The sequence below is a fragment of the Nematostella vectensis genome, chromosome 4 (genome assembly GCF_932526225.1).
Source record: "Nematostella vectensis chromosome 4, jaNemVect1.1, whole genome shotgun sequence".
Taxonomy (NCBI): Eukaryota; Metazoa; Cnidaria; class Anthozoa; order Actiniaria; family Edwardsiidae; genus Nematostella; species Nematostella vectensis.
Genome location: NC_064037.1, coordinates 13,891,372 through 13,909,298, shown reverse-complemented (window position 1 = coordinate 13,909,298; position 17,927 = coordinate 13,891,372). Strand labels below are relative to the sequence as shown.

General features: G+C 44.1%; 1 protein-coding gene across 4 annotated transcripts in view; it reads right to left on the bottom strand.

Moving 5' to 3' along the window:
* The window catches only part of LOC5510918 (laminin subunit alpha-like), a 56,342-nt gene that overhangs the window by 15,830 nt on the left and 22,585 nt on the right, over positions 1-17,927 (bottom strand). For 2 of the 4 annotated variants that reach the window (XM_048725911.1, XM_048725908.1), the window contains 23 exons: positions 17,040-17,377; positions 16,307-16,440; positions 15,302-15,461; positions 14,634-14,735; positions 14,216-14,302; positions 13,674-13,901; positions 12,870-12,996; positions 12,075-12,349; positions 11,671-11,904; positions 11,051-11,231; positions 10,059-10,335; positions 8,999-9,081; positions 8,276-8,477; positions 7,701-7,921; positions 7,312-7,518; positions 6,373-6,570; positions 5,706-6,058; positions 5,313-5,429; positions 3,988-4,284; positions 2,115-2,337; positions 1,504-1,589; positions 876-1,076; positions 379-387 (listed from right to left, as the gene is read on the bottom strand). In XM_048725911.1, coding sequence (XP_048581868.1) covers positions 379-387; positions 876-1,076; positions 1,504-1,589; positions 2,115-2,337; positions 3,988-4,284; positions 5,313-5,429; positions 5,706-6,058; positions 6,373-6,570; positions 7,312-7,518; positions 7,701-7,921; positions 8,276-8,477; positions 8,999-9,081; positions 10,059-10,335; positions 11,051-11,231; positions 11,671-11,904; positions 12,075-12,349; positions 12,870-12,996; positions 13,674-13,901; positions 14,216-14,302; positions 14,634-14,735; positions 15,302-15,461; positions 16,307-16,440; positions 17,040-17,377 — 4,340 coding nt within the window. The remainder of the gene's footprint in view (positions 1-378; positions 388-875; positions 1,077-1,503; positions 1,590-2,114; positions 2,338-3,987; positions 4,285-5,312; positions 5,430-5,705; positions 6,059-6,372; positions 6,571-7,311; positions 7,519-7,700; positions 7,922-8,275; positions 8,478-8,998; positions 9,082-10,058; positions 10,336-11,050; positions 11,232-11,670; positions 11,905-12,074; positions 12,350-12,869; positions 12,997-13,673; positions 13,902-14,215; positions 14,303-14,633; positions 14,736-15,301; positions 15,462-16,306; positions 16,441-17,039; positions 17,378-17,927) is intronic. The other 2 variants (XM_048725910.1, XM_048725909.1) reach the window with 1 other exon arrangement.

Genomic DNA, 17,927 nt, shown 5'->3' with positions numbered 1-17,927 from the left:
TAGTGACAAGTACAAGAACTGACACATTGATTGATTTAGTGACATAAAAGTAGTGACAAGTACAATAACTGACACAGAACAACTAGGGGAACTTGCACGCTTGTACTAAAAAAATAAAATAAAATATGAAAGTGCGTTAAGAACAACGTCAATTTTTTCATTTACTTCACCCAAATAGAAAGGGACCGTGAAAGGATGATATATGGATCTAGCTAGTTTGATCTGGTTTGGGTAACACACAGCCTGTACCGTAATCTTAAATAACTAAGGTCATTTAATAACTTGTTATGGTTATTTTGGTTATTCTGCATGATATTAATTTTTCTCTCTTGAACCGTGCAAGCGCCCCTTTTAAAGCAGAGCTGAGCAAAACTATACCAGCATAAACTGTGGCGGAAGTGATGTCATCACTGCGCGAGGAAGAGGGAACGGTTAGTGAATATGTAAAGTACGCAATGCAAGAAAGCCCATGGTGGAAATGACGTCAAAATAGCATACTCACGATTCCGTACGACATGATGTAAGTTACAGGTCGACGATTAGCGCATGCAGGAAGAGAAGAGAATCAAATCGGAAATTAGGTCATAATCATGCCATTAGAAACAAGCACAGTGAATAAGGCAAGGCAATGTGGCTGTAGAAAGAACCAAAGGTTATGAGAAATATATCAAGACTGAGTTATAAACAGATACTACGTGACGTCATTAAAAGTGACGTCATAGTGAATATAAAGATAGCCGGTGTGACGTCAAACAGGAGTGAAAACGTCATGTTTGAGGGACATAAAGGCAGAAGTGATAGCACCAGCCGGAAGTGATGTCACAGCGGAACTGATAGCGCCAACCGGACGTGACGCCATGGCCGATGCACGTTACCTGGATCTCCTCGATGACGTCAAGGACCTCGGTCTTCAGGTCGTTCTGAATGCGTGTCTGGTTGATACGAATGATTTCGATGCGCTCCTTGGCAGCCATTGACTTGTTTACTGCGTCTTCGATCTCACGTTCTGCCGCGGTAATGTTGCGGTTGGTCGCATCTATGGACGACTTGAGGTCGCTCAGCGCGGGAAATTGATCCTGTGAATAATAAAATAACAATGTTGATGGATTTCAACGTTCATCTGGCGTCGATAGTTACTTAAAAAACGTAAAAAAAATCGTTTATTGGATGTCGGTTTATGTCGACGTTTATCAAATCGTTGGTGCATGTCGGTGAATATCGACGCCTCTTAAATTGTCAACTGGATGTTGCTAAATGTCGACGTTTATTGGACATCGATAGTTTCTTAGTAACGCCTTTAGCCTGATGTCGTTGGTCGATGCTATCATGTTATCGAATGTCAGTGGCAATGTTCATGATACCAGGGCCGTAGCAGGGGATGGGTCACTGGGGGCATTTGCCACACCCCCCAATATTAAAAAAATATATATAAGGGTATTCCCCCCCCCACCCTCAAATCTTTCGTGGCTTGCTTCGGCCTTGGATACAAATGCTTCGACTGACCTCGATCATCTTGGCGATCATGTAAGCGTCGTCAGCCATAGCATGGGACTGGGTTGCGTTCTTCTCTGCTGCTTTAGCCTTCTCCCCTACAAATATATATTTGTGAGACATTTATTCTTCTTGTTGGCGATATTTTCCTATTTCCATGCCTCCCTTTAGTAATTCTTACTTGAAGTTTTTCTTGACAATTCTGGTCATGCTGTACACACGAGCAACTTTTACTTGACAAGTTCTCCGTGCGATGAGCTGGTAATGCCTTTAGAAAGCGGCGATACAAAAAAATAACAAACCTTGCCAAAAATTGTGCCTTTGACAAAGTGACAGACCGTGGCAGCAATAGCAGCTTTTTTTAATAATTGTTTCTACACGAGCAAATTTTTCTTGTCAAGTAAAACTTTTCAAGTAAAAATTGCCCGTGTAAACAGCCCTTTAGTATACGTTGTATAACAATAATGGGGGGAGGGGTACAGAGTGACACATCTAGCACTATGCTGTCGTTGACTTGCCACCCTTTAGTTTGCGTTGCATTAACATAAGAGCGGAGGGGTTAGAGAGTGTCCCTTCTGTAGCTCACACGCTGGGATAATGTGTGTTTTGTGTCGAGGTCTTACCCATATCCCCATAGTCATCAATCATCTTGAACGTGTCGTTAACATTGCCGAGATCGTCTGTTACGTCCATGATCTTCTTCCTCAACTTAGCGATCCTATCCTTGATGCTGTCCAATAGGCCCTGAAGATCTTTGTCAACCTTCTCTTTCGTCGCCTCTGATTCATTCACGAGTTTCTTGCTCTCGTCAAGAGACACCTTCGCACGCTCGCCGACCGTCTTTGCCTAAACGGAAGACACAGTCAGAAATCAGAAGTAGAGCTCTTACTTTACAGAGATAATTATGAAGATTTCATTAAGTCAGAAAGTCAGTCGGTAGAACGGTAAAGAATTATGCCAACGATGATATTAAAGAAAACTTACGCCTACAGTGTTAGTTAGAGATCGTGAAAACGGTGAAAGAAAAATGCTAATTGGCCTTTGCCGCCAAACATGATATTATATTTTTTGTATCACGTTAGGTAAATGTCAAGGGGGAGTTTCTTCAGAAATGCCAAGGAGATTTAGAGAAAATCTATTTAAATTTAAACTTGTGTCTGCTGCGTTGTTTTTAGACATTGTGAGGAAGGTCAATCTACGTGTCAGCCAATCAATGTTTCACGTCTGTGTTATTCTTCTAAACTGTCAAACGATCTCCGAGAAGGATAATGGTGCGACCTGCTTATTAAAGCCTTATTGTCACCAGTTTACTTCCGGTCGATTACGTAACAATCTCCGATGATTTTTAACGGAAAACGAAAAAATAATTCAAAATATTGAATTGAATATTGTTCATTGGAAGTTTCTTTGAGGATGTGATTGATAATTTAGAGCGGATGGCCTGTTTAAGATCTCGGATTTTAATAGATTCTTTTGTCTTTTAACGGTTGAGGCTTCCGTCGGACCACCGGAAGTGAACTGGTGACAATGCGGCTTTAAGTACCCTGCTTCGGCCTCCTGTAACACAGACCTGTCCCCCTGCCTTGCCTGTGAGTGAAACATGTATAACATAACCCCGACCAAAGCCCTTATGTATGTTTCCTATGTTTGTACAAAGGAATGTGTTAAAGGGAAATAGGTAAGTATAAATGAGTAGTATAACACAATACCAGTTCATACTGGAGAGGAAAAGAATGTGTTTAAAGGGAAATAGGTAAGGATAAATGAGTAGTATAACACAATACCAGTTCATACTGGAGAGGAAATGGCGTCAACACTGCATGAGGAAAAATGGAAGGATTAGTGAAGATGATGATGACAACAGGATAGTCTTGAAACGGAATAAGATGATAAGGTAATCGCTGATGATATACTCACGATTCCGGTGACATGGTATAAGTTACAGGTCGATGATTAGGGCATCGAGAAAGAGGGGTCACACGAACAAACAGGAAGAGAAGATAATCAGGTGATCAAACAGCAACAAACACGAAATGAGGTCATAGTCATGATATTAGAACATAAACAATGGAGAAAGTAAGTTAAAGTTGCTGTAGAAAGAATAAACAACAAAAAAAATACATGACAGGGCTACATGAGATAAAAATAACAAAGATGATCAGTGAATCAAGCCCCAGCCCCTTACCATTTGTCTGTGCGGGCCCAAACTCTGAGCAAACTATGTATCCCGTCTATGCCCTTCACTAATTTTTTATCCCGTCCTTAAACCTAACCAATATTTTTACCCATCCCTCCCTCCAACAGTTTGTCCATCCCGTCTCTTCCCCTCCAAAATTGCCTATCCTCTTCCTACCCATCTTTTATCCCTAACCAATTTGTCTATCCCTTCCCTACCCCTCACCAATGTTTCTGTCCCATCCTCAACCCTCACCAATTGTCCCGTCCTTCACCACACCCATTTTTCAACCACAATCCGTTTGACTACCCCATCCATACCTTTTTCTGTGCCTCAGTAGCAACACCGTCCGCCTCTCTCGCGATTTCGAGCGCGTCGTTGAGCTTTTTCGCGATGTTGCTGAACGCGCGTGATGCGTTTAGAGCCTTGTCCGCGAATCGTGAAGTGTTGCGTAGCAGATCTTCCAGTTGCTTGGCCTGGTCACTTAGCACCTTAGAGTGATTACCGGCGCGACTGGCCAGCGGTTTCAAGCTATCGATAGCACTCGTCAGGTTGGCAAAGCGGTCGTAGACTTGCTTGATAAGGTCATCAAGGCGACCGAAGCTGCCATTGAACCTCTGTACAGAATAAAAGGCAAAGCGGGAACAATGCGCCTGAAGTATGGTGCGGGGGATTGTGAGAGTGGTCAAAACGTTCATGGCAATGAGAAGTGAACAAGGCAGGGCTTCTGGAATTACGCGGAAAAAAAAACTAAAAATTACGCGGGGTTCTTGGATAAATTACGCGCTAAATTACGCGGAAAATCAATCATTACGCGCTAAATTACGCAGGATTTTGCAATACATTTTTCTTTAAAAATCAAAATTTTGTGGAATTCTTTACTGAATTACGCGCTAAATTACACGGAATATCAACTGTTACGCCCAAACTCGGCGTAAAAGCACGAAATAACTTGAAAAGGTTAATTTTTTTGCGGGAAGATATCTTAGGCGAGTTTTCATTGGCTCCTAGCCACCAGCCAATTAAAAAAGGTATTTTATCATTAGTCCTAGGCCTTCGCGGTTTACCAAAGAACGCCTAGTCATTTTATTTGTTTTCGAAATTCAGTTCGAAATATCGCTCTCTTACGAAGAATATATCTCTTTTTTACGAGAAATAGAGCTTCCGCACAAGCGCTTCCACAAGCGCTTTCGCACAAGCGCGTAATTCCAGAAGCCCTGACAAGGGTCTTATTAGATCTAAATTCATGCGATTGAGGCAAGTGCGTAGTGCACCTGCAATGTTGGTCCAAAGGACCGTGGAAGTGGTCAATAGTACAAGTAAATCATGACTGCAAATGGTTAGCATGCTGCTAATGAAGGAAGGTAAATCAGAAGTAGAACATTTACTTTGAGGCTGATTTAGACAACACAGTCATACCGCAAGCGACACTCACAAATCGAGTCGTAGAGTGTAAATCAGCCTAAGACTGCGCTACGATGCTCGACTATGAAGGTCGTAGTGTGTAAATCAGGGCTAAGACATGTCGTAGGCAGGTCGCATATGACTATATCGTCCTTTCTAAACCAGCCTTTACAGAGATAAATATGAAGACTCAGGCTAACCACGTATCGTGTTCGACCGATGACGGAAGATGGACACTGACCTTGTAATCGTTAGAAGCGTTTGTTAGTTTATTCATAGCCTGCATGACAAGATCCTCTGCCATGTTAATTGCTTTCTGCATCTTCTCCTTCTGCATCATAGCGCGCATGATCGGGGTCTTCAAAAAAGTAAACAACAATGTAAACACTTAAAAAATATTACAAAAATGGCAGATTAATAGATACACAATAAAGAACTTGATTTGTCAACAATCACGAAGAAGTGGTATACGAAATTTGAAAAACAGGGGGTATGGCACAAAAAATGACAAGGAAATATTGAACAAAATAGCAAAGTAAATATAAATTAATGTTTGGGCTTTTCGACAGCGAAAGTAACAACACAGAGTAGTCGACACATACCCTATCAAATAAAACTGCCCACCAACACTAACCTGCGAATCATACATTCGGCTTTTGTTATTCCACTTATCCGCCATCATGGCATCACCCAGAATGTCCACGCTCTTTTGAAGCAGACCGCTAAAGGTACCGCGAAGCATCTCCAGCATCTCGCGGGCTCGCTTTGCTTGATCCATTAGCCCCAGGCTCTCGTTTAGAAGCATGGTAGCAAGGCTCTGCATACCCCGGATGGTCTTCATCTCCATGTTTACAGTATCGTTCAGCGCGCTGAAGTCTCGGTTTTGTAACTCTTTCAAGATCTTTTCGGCTTCTTCTAGCAGCATGCTCTGGTTTGCCGTACCAGACTTGAGCGTGTTCGCCACTCGAGCGGCCATGTCGACAATTTCTGGAATGTCGCATTGATATTAAAGAATGTCGATTAACCGCTCCTTTGTTATTTTTTACAGTGGAAAATACAGGTTTATTCGCAAGACAACTTCAAAATAACCATCCAAGATTGAAGTCTGATACTTTATTAATGATATTTGATTGAAAGTTTCTCAGTTACTTGCTTGAATAAGCCGATGGAAATGGATTCTTTGAGTCACTCGGTATTGTGCGGGAGCAAAGATTAATGCTATTTAAAAATAACGACAATGATCATGATTAATTAGAATTAATTATGCAGTGCCTGGTGGAGTGATATCACTCATCACTTACCTCGGGTCTTGTTAAGAGCATTCCTAATGTCCTCTTCCAGTTTCAACGCCTTTGTTTTGCTCTCTGTCGCGTTTTGTGCGGCCTTGGTAGCCTTTTCCTTCAACTCGTCCGCGGTCTTACCCATCACCTCAGCATTGCCTTCATTTTCGCCAGCGCGTGCTATTAACGTCTTACCGCTAGATATCCCAATGTCAGATCCTAGAAACCCATCGAGATCAGTGTCAAAGCATAGACATGCTGATGGCTACTGGAATTGTGTCGAAAAGATGAGAGCTTTTAAAAATGCTAAAATATTTTGAGTTGAATCGGGTATTCGTACCACGACGCAGGGGCCTAAAAAGGTGTAAGAGTATGGCTGTTGTGCGTGCATGGTAGTGTCGAAGGGTGATGGAGAGGAGTGGCTATGTTAATAGTGTGGAGAGTATGGTGATTGAGTTGACAGTATAGACTTTATGGTGATCGTGATTGAGAGGTGGGTGTAGGGGGTAATATAGTGGTGAAAAGAGTGGGGGTAGTAATAGAATGTAATAGAAAGGTGGATGAGCAGTGGTTAAGGGTGGTGAAAAGATAAAGCAGGGGTGTGAGCTGGTGTGTTATAGTGGGGGAGTAGGGTGTAAGGTGTGGTGAAGAGTATTGGGAGTGTACGCTTGAGGGGGATGAAAATAGAGAGAGATTGTGGTGGATTGTTTGATATGAAAGGTGCAATTTCTTTGAAAAGATTTGAGCTTTAAAAAAAGGTAAAAACAAACTTTCATTAGTAACCCAGTAACCCTTATATCATACGAAAATCACCGAGTTTTGAGGAATGAATAAGCCAAAGCAAATCTTTTATCGCAGGATTTAGTATCGGTGCTTGGCTTATGGGTACTTTTCACGGCCGGTACAGGCCGGTCAAGGAGTCAATGGGTTAAGAAAGCGCACGAGCCCACTGTACTTTACCTGGCTGACAAGCGGTTTTCAGCGCCTCTATCTGCTTCCCGTTTAGTGCTTCATCGAACAACTGTAAGCACGCGACGGCGCCTTTAAAGTATTCGGCCACGTCCGGCTGTGCGCCCATGTAAACTTCGTCCGAGTTTGTGGCCAGCTCCTTGATGCCAACATCAGCCGAGGCTCCGACGGCACCGTTCACCCAAAGCTTGGCCATACCTGTTAAGGAATAAGGGTGGTCATTAATAAGAGCAAATACCAATTTGCTGTTTACTATCTATTAGCACAAATCGATACTTAGCCGTGGTTTAGCCGTTACCTTTTCGTATCTAGTAGAAGAAATCGATACTTATACGTGATGTATTCGTTACCTTCTCGTATCTATTTCCACAAATACTTACCCGTGGAGTAGTCGTAGACGGCGGCCACGTGGTGCCAGGCATCAGGAGGGGTGGTTACGCTTGTCTGCGCGGGTGACAAACCCCCGGTGCGCTCAGTGAAACGGACAAGGAACTCCCCCTTCTCTCCCAGCCACAGGTGCACCTTGTTAGCCACGCCCTGGTATCCCAGGATCGGACCCATTTGGCCGCCATGTTTCACCCAGACCAGGATAGACGAAGATCTGTCAGATAAAACCTTTTAGGGGAGGATGGATGTGAGGGATATTTGACCAGATAGAAGGGGTTGGCCGCCATGTTCGACAAAAATCAATCAGGTGAACGAACATTAAAGGATAGGATGGATTCATGGGATATTATCAGCTTGAAGTTGAGTAAACGGGATTGGATTTCATGTCTTACCCAGGCCATGACAAAATCTCTTAGGATAAGACGACAAAAAAATATCTAGGAGGGTTAGAAAGGTTATTTTTTGTCGATTAAAAAATAAACATTATTTTATCTTGTCCCCTACCTGTTTATTTACATAATAAGATACTTATACTAAGTCACATGGAGCTGAGGGGTTAAACTCTCACCTTTTAGTGTCCAGGTTGCCGTTATTTGTGAGTTTGATAAAACTTTGTGCGTTTCCTTTTAAGCCCGTGGCTCCACGCATCCCGGGCGGACCTCCGACAGTCGTGACGTCATTAAACATTGCGGCTGGTTTGCTATTGCCGCTTGTGTCGCGTCCTGATGACTGCTGGTCTAAAGGATAGCGGGCGATAGCACGTGGAACAGCTGTTGGAAAATAGCATATAGTTGTACCTTACCAAAAATCCAAATCTGTCTGGGTTATCGAGTTCGTAGCCATGCATTGGGTGCACTTTGTTTTCCGTGTGTACCACCGGGGCACCAAACATGTAGGTAGCCATGCGGCTATACGCGAAAATGTGTAGTACGTGTATTTAACAAAGCGGCATACACCTGGTGGTTCGTTGCTTTCATGAGGTATGTGCATAAGTGGACGTGTGCGACAAGTGTAATTGAAAAGCCCCAGTAAGCCAAACTTGTCTTATTAGAAGATCAAATCTCGAAAAAACCATAACAACGTTTTATACTTCATTTACCAATTCAATTAAAAAATATCGCAACCGCTTTCCCAAATCAGACGATGGAAATGGATGCTTTCTTAGAATTGTCATATTCATGGGTGTGTCAAGTTTATTACTTTGCGAATTTACATTGTATTCACGTGTGTGGTACGTGTATTGACACGGTTGTAGCGTGTTTCAGCGTGTGCATCACGTCCTTTAACTGACCTGTTGTGTTGACTACAGATACGCCGACGAGCTGGGAGAGGGACATCATGGTAGAGCTGTACTTGTTGGTGGGAGGAATGAGCCTGAAGAAAAAGAGAAAAAAAAACAAGTCAGCAATTAATGTTCTTGTTGATGTGATTAACATCATTCTTATTTTATCGTCGTGTTGCTTCGCTTCTTAGCTCTTCGCAATGGGAAAGAATGGTTTATGTTCGCGAGGTCAGTGAAACCAATCTTTTTTTCAAAAGGCAAATCTTGAACCATAAAAATATTTATTTCTACAACGCTTCCTTTCACTCCAATAAAGTAGGTATGTGCTTCGTGGCTGAATGCCATATAGACGACAACCTCAACACTTATCCTTCCCTTATCCCTAACCCTTGGGTTAGGTTGGGGTTGTCGTCTATATGCCATCAAGCCATGAAGCATATACAGTTCAGTTTCCCTGTATCGTTTTTACCACCGTCCTCACAAAGTACTATTTACTACTGTAAAGTGCTATTTGCATACAGTCGTTTGACAAAAGGTTTTTGTCAACCGGTTTTGCGACTACGCGAGAAGCCCGCATGTAAGCATGGGTAAAAACCACTGAAGCGCCTAGCTGCATATATAAGCCACCGCTAGCGCGTCTGATGCTGCATTCACACCAAAATCATGTTTAGTTAAATAAGGTTTTTCTTGCCTGATAACTTGCCAAGTTTCTCATTGTGTTGAATTCTTACTAGCTAAATGATCACTTAGAAACATGTACAGCACAGTCTATTCAGTTTGGTTCTTGGTTCTGTCCACTCTTTGGAGATTGAGATTTAAGTCAGTTTAATTAAAACCACCTTTAAACTGGTTTAAGTGCTGATGTGAATGCGTTATAAGTCTGAAGTTATGCGGTGGCTTATATATGCAGCACGGCCCTTCAGTGGTTTTTACCCATGCTTACATGCGGGCTTGTCGCGTAGTCGCTAAGCCGGTTGACAAAAAACCTTTTGTCAAACGACTGTATATCCCTGTAACGTCATTACAACCACACAAAGTCCACACAAAGTATTACCGCTGATGCACTTACTTCTGTAAAGTACTATTAATATCCCTGAAGCGTCCCTCGGCGAGGATTCCGGCCGCGCCCTTGCGTAGGTTCTCTAGCACACGTGTGATGTTACTGTCCAGTCCTTCGGCAGTCTTGAGCAGGCGCCCCACGCATTCTCCGCAGTACTCGCAACCTTGTTCAGTCAGGATGTGATTGAATGGGCAGATGGTGCAGTTCCCGCCTGGCTTGCAGCACTGGCCAGTGTTGACGTCACAGAAACCCCACAAATTCTCGGGACCGCCAGGGCAATTACATGCTGTCATGGAAACAAAGCTCGCTTAAGGTGGATATACACGTACCGATTTGATGGGCCAACTGTCGGTCAAGGTATTAAGTTGCGAGTTGCCGGGCCACTGTAGTCTGCATGCATCCGGTTCCACAATTCTCATTGTATAACAGTCTGCGTGTAACCGGTGTATTTGTCAGTTCAAGCGCTAATACGGATATGTAACGCGATTTCTGAATGGCTACTATTTGGAGGGTTTTTTGTCCTGTTTCTAAAACGTTCTATTTCTAAAACCGGATGCACGCAGGCTAGGCCACTGCTTCAGTTTTTGAAAAGAAAAATCGGGCCCGCATCCAATTTTTAGAAGACGGGCCGACACCGAATGAACGCACACAAAATCGACCGAACTAATCGTCGAGTAAAAATTAAAATTCTGATGTATCGGAGCGACCGATTGGTTTCTATAATCCCGATTGCCCCATCCGCCTCTGACCATATCAAGAGCGTTTCCGTAAAATAGCTTTTATTATCATGTCGCGATTGCTTGTTCACTATTCCATGCGGCCACACAGGGCGTCTAGATGGTTGGGGCCAGTGCAATTAATAAAATTCAGAAAAAATAAAGAAACAAGGAATAATCCATTGCTCCTTTCAACTCAACTCAACTCAAGACTGAATTTCCCCACTTCATTGCGCCGGCCCCAAACATATGAGAACCATAGAAAATGGTGACTTTTATAAATACCTTGACAGCCAGTGTTCTTGTAGTTCCAGAATCCGGCTTTGCACCTTTCACATCGGCGTCCGGTAGCTCCTGGTTTGCACAAGCATTGCCCTGTTCGTACGTTACATGATTGCCCCAGAGACGCCTCAGCGCACTCGCAGTCCTCGCAACCAAGGCAGCTGTTGAAGTTCCATGTGTTGGGCTGAATAGGGGAGGGATAGGTAATTAGATTGGGGAGGGAATTAGCTATATCAAGATTATTTAAGCCTTTTTGGGACATAAGGATAGTATGCTATATGGCTTTTTTATATGGGTAATCGTACTAACCTTATTTGATAAGCCTTTTTGGGACATAAGGATAGTATGCTATATGGCTTTTTTATATGGGTAATCGTACTTACCTTATTTGATAAGTTGGCATGTATATTCATTTTAAGAAAAAAATATATAATTCTCTAACATTACAAACGGTCTAGAGAAACCATCCATAAAATCGTTTTCCATATTTGTTTAACTTTCAGGAAGCTTAAAAAATATTACAAACTCTATCACAGGAATCCCGGTAAAGTTGACACATCTGGTAGGTTTTACACGAGACAAAGAAAATCACGTGATCATTCCCATTGTGCCACGTGACTCACCTTGCACGTGCTACAGTTAGGCCCGATGACGTTTGCCTTGCACTGACACGCCCCGTTGGTATGGTTACAGACCGACGTCACTGCCCCGCACGCACTGCACTCGCACTTGGCGCAGTTCTTTGCAACCACTGCGTCGCCATAGTAACCATCTCGGCAGCGTTCGCAGCGGTCTCCCGCGGCCTTGTTCGTACAGCGGTTGCAAACACCAGTGAAAGGGTTGCAGCTACCGGGGACCTGGTGAGAAAGGTCAATGGCAAGTTCAAGGTCGAGGCTAAAATCAATGTCAAGTTTAAGGTCAAGGCTAATCTGAAGGTCAAGATCAAGGTCACGGCTTATCGCAAGGTTAATCCCAAGATTCCTATAGCCAGCCCTAAAGCCTGTGCAAACAGCGCCCATTCACTTACATCCGGGTCTATGTTGCCATTGCAGTCACACTTCTTGCAATAGTCTCCTGGGACACTCGGGTCGCCATAGTAACCATCAGCACACTGCTCGCACTGGTCGCCTGTGTAGCCCTCCCGACAAAGACATTCAAGCGATCCGTCACCCCTGACGTTGCACTCAGATGCGAAGCTGTTAGATGACGTTCCTAGAGGACACTTGCAAAGCTGGCAATCTCCTGGCTTTCCTATGGTGGCGTTTCCATAGAAACCCTTTACACAGAATTGACACCTGTCACCTGATGAAGGAAGAAAAAAAACGATATATTTCATTTGGCGCCGGTCACATTTTGTTTGCAAGAGCGGATAATAGAGGCGAGGGGAAGTCTGTTATCTGTTCTTCGTTTCCCTCGCCGGCTCGTTCCTGTTGTGGAATGTCACTTGGCCGCAATCCTGGGTCTTCGGGAATGGCCACTTTTACGGTAACTGTGTATGTTGACGGTCTATATGTTGTGCGTGTTACCTGTATTTGGTTACCTGTGGCAATGACGAATGTTGAGTTACATAAGGTATTGATAAATGTTGGGTTACCTGTGGTATTAATGATTGTTGAGTTACCTGTGATGTTGATGAGCGTTAAGTTACCTGTAATACTGACAAATGTTGGTTTACCTTGAATATTAGGTTATCTATGGTAATGAAAATTGTTGGATTAAATAGTATTTATAAGTGTTGTGTTTCCTGTGGTGTTGATAAGTGTTGGGCTACCTGTGGTATTTATGAGCTCTGGGTTACTTGTTGTGTTAATGTGTGGGTTACCTGCGGTATTGTCCTGACAGTTTATGCATTCTCCGGTTTCAGGGTCGCACTCGTTCGAATGTCCGTTACATCTGCACGGAATACACGTCTTTTCATCATCAGAGCGCGTGAAGCCCTTGCCACAGTACTGAAAAATGCAGGTAAAACAAATAAATATGCTATTTTGTAATGCTTTTACTTGCGCGAAAACTAATCTTAAGTCTTATGGTTACAGTCAGATAAGAAGGGACGATAAATTTAATAATACCAAAGAAACATGAACCAGCTCGAGCTTTATTGATCGCGATGTTTACCTGGGAGAAATAGGGGGTCCTTCAGGGGGGTCCTTCAGCGGGATCCTTCAGGGGGGTAATTCAGGGGGCTCTTTAAGGGGGATCCTTCAGGGGGTCCTTCAGGGGGCTCTTTAAGGGGGTCCTTCAGGGGGTCCTTCAGGGGGCTCTTTAAGGGGGTCCTTCAGGGGGCTCTTTAAGGGGGTCCTTCAGGGGGTCCTTCAGGGGGGGTAATTCAGGGGGGTCCTTCAGGGGGTCCTTCAGGGGGGTTACGAAACAGCTTATCCTACAGGATGGATCAAATTTCTCTATTTTCAGTGGAAAGAAAGACCCTGGATAAGCCTTGCTTGACATCGTTGTTTTGGCTATTGGCATTAAAATATCTTTTATTTAAAAAAAATATTTCCATTCTTACGAAACAGCATAGAGTGGCTTGTCCTACAGGATGGGTTGAATTTCTATGCGATTCAAGCAGATGTATTTCCCTGCTGAAAACTTAATTTTCGACCTCTGGACAGGAAGGGGCGCATCCTACCTCGCAGGAGCCTCCATCTGCTTGCGGCGGGCAGGTGCACTTCTCCACGGACTTGGCCGTCTCTCCGGTCAGCCCTGCAGCTGCCGAGTCCATCAGGACGTCAGACAAACTTGACTCTGCCACGCTGGTGCTGTAGGAAGCACGAAGCTTGAGGGACTGGACGTCCATCAATGCCGTCATGAAATCATCGCGTGTGATGTCTGTCTTATTACCGATGGCCCACTCAGTCTGCGGATTAGCGTGTTGAGGTAGTTATGAAAATGGTTCTCGTTTCTATATAACTAATCTGTTCTAGACAGTAGACTATTGGGTCGATGATAGACGGCATATAACAAGTATTAGCGTACTTAAAGATTCACGACGGCGGAGGGTCTACTCTAGATTGTTTGCGCGCAAAGCGAATCGGCGGCATAAACGTTAGATGTATTTCAGTTTAATATTTGTTTATCGAGGGTAACATGCGCGTGGGGATTGTAGACTCCGTCGTCGTAACCCCTAACGCCTATTGTGTTGATGTGATGATTGAAGTCAACTTGACTAACCTCTATAAAGACGGCTTCGATTTTATTTATGCGTCCTGGTTGCAGCTCAAGTTTCTTCTTGTATTCGAGCTTGACTCCATTTTTCCCCTGAACACATAAAACGGACATAAATGCTACACTTGTACTTCTGTCACGCTCTACCATTGTCCCGCATATCACGCTTTGTAACACGGCTATGATAACGCTGTAACGCTCACATTTTCTCCGAAGCCTGTCACGCTTTGTCTAGTCTTGTAAAACTCTTTTATTTTCTCTAACGCCCTGTCACGCACCTCACGCCTTGTTACACTTCAAACACTGACACACCGTGTAAAACACTGCAATACTCGTTAAATATCTAAAGGTCTGTAATGCAATGTCATGTCACGCCACCCACGACTGTCACGCCAGGTCACACAACAACACACGTCTGTAGTACCTCGATGACGATATCGGGTCTGACGGTGAAGACAGGCTTGTCGACCTCGACTGGGACGGTGTAGCGAAGCAGGTAGGTGAGCGTGCCACCATAAGAGTTGATCTGAAGATGATTTCAAAATGGAGCGTGTCAGTAGACCCTTGGAAACAAAGGGAAGGGGAGGGGGGGGGCTCGATGCCAGCAATGTTTGAAACTAGGGAAAAGGTTAACACGAAAATACAGGGTTTTTTACCCGCTAGAAATTAGCTTGCTCGAGGGGCGCTAATAGCGTGTAAAACGGAAAAGTCGAACCTGCGCGGGGATTTCGGAGCATCGCTATCTCCCTATTTTTGGGCGAGCGCAACGTCCGATAGAACGGCTTTTCTGGGTCGCTTTTCAAGAGCCTGTTTCGCAGGCTAGCTAGAAATCGGCACTTTCAAACCCAACTAACCCTAGGAATCCCAAATTCCCTCCGCGGTGCATTAACTGATTTGTCAGTTTTTAAACATAAAACTAATGAAAATGAAGGACCCACAAAGATACATTGGCATATAATATAAAGTACACATTTAAGGTGGCACCATGAAGAAGGTGCCCTGTAGATAGAGGGGCGGGGCAAATTTCTTGTAGGTACACCTTGCCCCCTTTGCGAGCCACGCCCTTGGACACGAGGCCCGTAATTCACTGACCTGTTTGCCCAAGTAAGCGTCAGGGGCGACCCAGTAGATCGGCCGCTTCTTGTCTATTCGTTCGCCGTTGATGGCGGCAGACACGCTCGTCAGACCGGTCTTGGTGACACTCGCAGGTGTGTTCTCAATCGTCCAGCCCTCCATTTCACGGATACGGAGTCTGAAAGGTAAAAAGTAAAAAATAAATAAGTAAAAACCCCTTTCCCTTATACTCTCTGTCTAGCCTGGCGCATTACAATTAGCAAAGAAGCACCACTAAGGAAGCGACACTAAGAAATGGACTATTTTCGACACTTTTTAGGAGAGATGCATAGGGTATTGTTTTTAATGGAGACTTGATGAAAACTTGAGAGAGATGTGCGGGGTTAAGGTCTGGTTAAACATTCCTATTGCTGGAGTACACACATCGATTAGTCGGCCAATTCTCGGCCAGAGCATTCACATGCTGTGAGTTGTCAGACCCCTGTCGGACCTCGCTGTATTTTAGGAAAAGCAGAATGGGCCCGCCATGAAAATTCGCGTCAGCTTTGTGTGACTTTCGTGTCACTTTTGTTTTGCTTTAATTTGAACATTGTAAGGTATCATAATTTTGGAAAATATTATAATCTAAGGATTATCGCTTGCCTTAGAAATAGAACGCGGACGTTTTAGTTGTAGGATTGATAGAATTTCACAACGATTCAAGAAGATTTAGTTAGCTACTGAAATGAATATTTGCATTGATTTTTTCCTGCAGTAAAAGGTTCGTTACAACCCCAGAGACCCAGAGTCTTTAAAGAATGTCTATTAACCAACTCTTTTGTTATTTTTTTATCATTGAAAATACAGCGGTACTTCAAAATAACAATCTACGAATGAAGTCGTCTGATATGTTATTGGCGATATGTGATTGAAAATATCTTAATTACTTGCTTGAATTAGTCGATGGAAATGGATGCATTGTGTTACTCGCCATTGTGCGGGAGCATAAAATGGCGGCGTGATTGGCCTGCTTTAACACCGCACCTTTGCAAGTTCGATGACGTGCACTTGTCGGACAGCCCTGAGCACCAGCACTGGGTACAGCCCGAAGGGTTGGTGTTGTCCAGATTGAAGTACCCGGCAGCGCAGGTATCACAGCGAATACCAGTCACGCCAGCCTGGAAACAAACACGGTCAGTCACGTGACACGAATGACAGTCACGCCAGACTGGACACAAACATGGTCAGTAACGTGACACATTTACCAGTCACGCCAGCCTGGAAACAAACACGGTCAGTCACGTGACACATATACCAGTCACGCCAGACTTGAAACAAACATGTTCGGTCCCGTGACAAATATACCAGTCCCGCCAGCCTGGAAACAAACACGGTCAGTCACGTGACACGAATGACAGTCACGCCAGAATGGGCAAAAACATGGCAAGCTACGCGACGCATACTTTACAACCCTGCTAACTCCAGCTCGTAGCACTTGCACAACGAACACGAATTCGCTGTTAAGTCGAACAGGGTTCGTCTTCCATGTAATATTATTAGCACATCTCGAGCCCAAACCCCGAAGCTAATTATCTTTTTCACACTAACTGCGACTAATTTTTGTCTTCCTTGCAGATTTCTAGTAAGCGAAGTTCAAATTTGAAAGCTCGATCATCTTGACCACGTGGTCCGCAAACACTCGATGGAATGGACAGGAATAGCTGCGATAGATGATCCGAGATACCCTTGAACCAGACTGAATATCACGTGACCTTACCTTACACAGACACCGCCCCGTGGAGTCACACACGCTCCCATTCACACCCCGGGCGTCACAGTCACACTGCTGACAGTACGGGTATCCATGGTAACCCACAGCGCACTGGTCGCACCGGCGTCCGGTATGGGACGGCTTACAGGGGCACTGTCCGGTTTTCGGATTGCACGCGATGTTCCCGCCGGCCACACCAAACCTGTCGCACTTACAATCCTGACATCCGAGGATGGGGTTATAGCCAAAGGTGCCCTTAAGGCAGAGTTCGCAGTTGAGGCCGACTGTGTTGGGCGGGCAGTCACACGCTCCGGTCTCCTCGTTACAGAACACGCACTGACACTCTGAGGGGATATAGGTAACCAATGAGTAAGCTAGTGCACTAGCATCAAGACACGCGTTGACACTACAAGAGAGCACTATGAGAGGGGACATAGGTTACAACGAATAGGCTAACACACTTGCAGAAGACACGCATTGACACTATATTGACACTATAAGGACACTATGAGAGGGGACATAGGTTACAACGAATAGGCTAATACACTTGCAGAAGACACGTATTGACACTATAAGGACACTATGAGAGGGGACATAGGTTACAACGAATAGGCTAATACACTTGCAGAAGACACGTATTGACACTATAAGAACACACTATGAGAGGGGACATAGGTCACAATGAATAAGCTAACTAACTAGCAGAAGACACGCATTAACACTATTAGAGGGGAAATAGGTAAATAATGAATGAGCTGGAACACTAGCAATAACAGAAGACACGCATTGACAGTATAAGAGGAGACATAGGTCACAACGAGTAAGCAATCAAAATAGCAAAATACATGCAATAAAACTATTAGAGGGGGCGTAATGATGAGCTGACACTTCAAA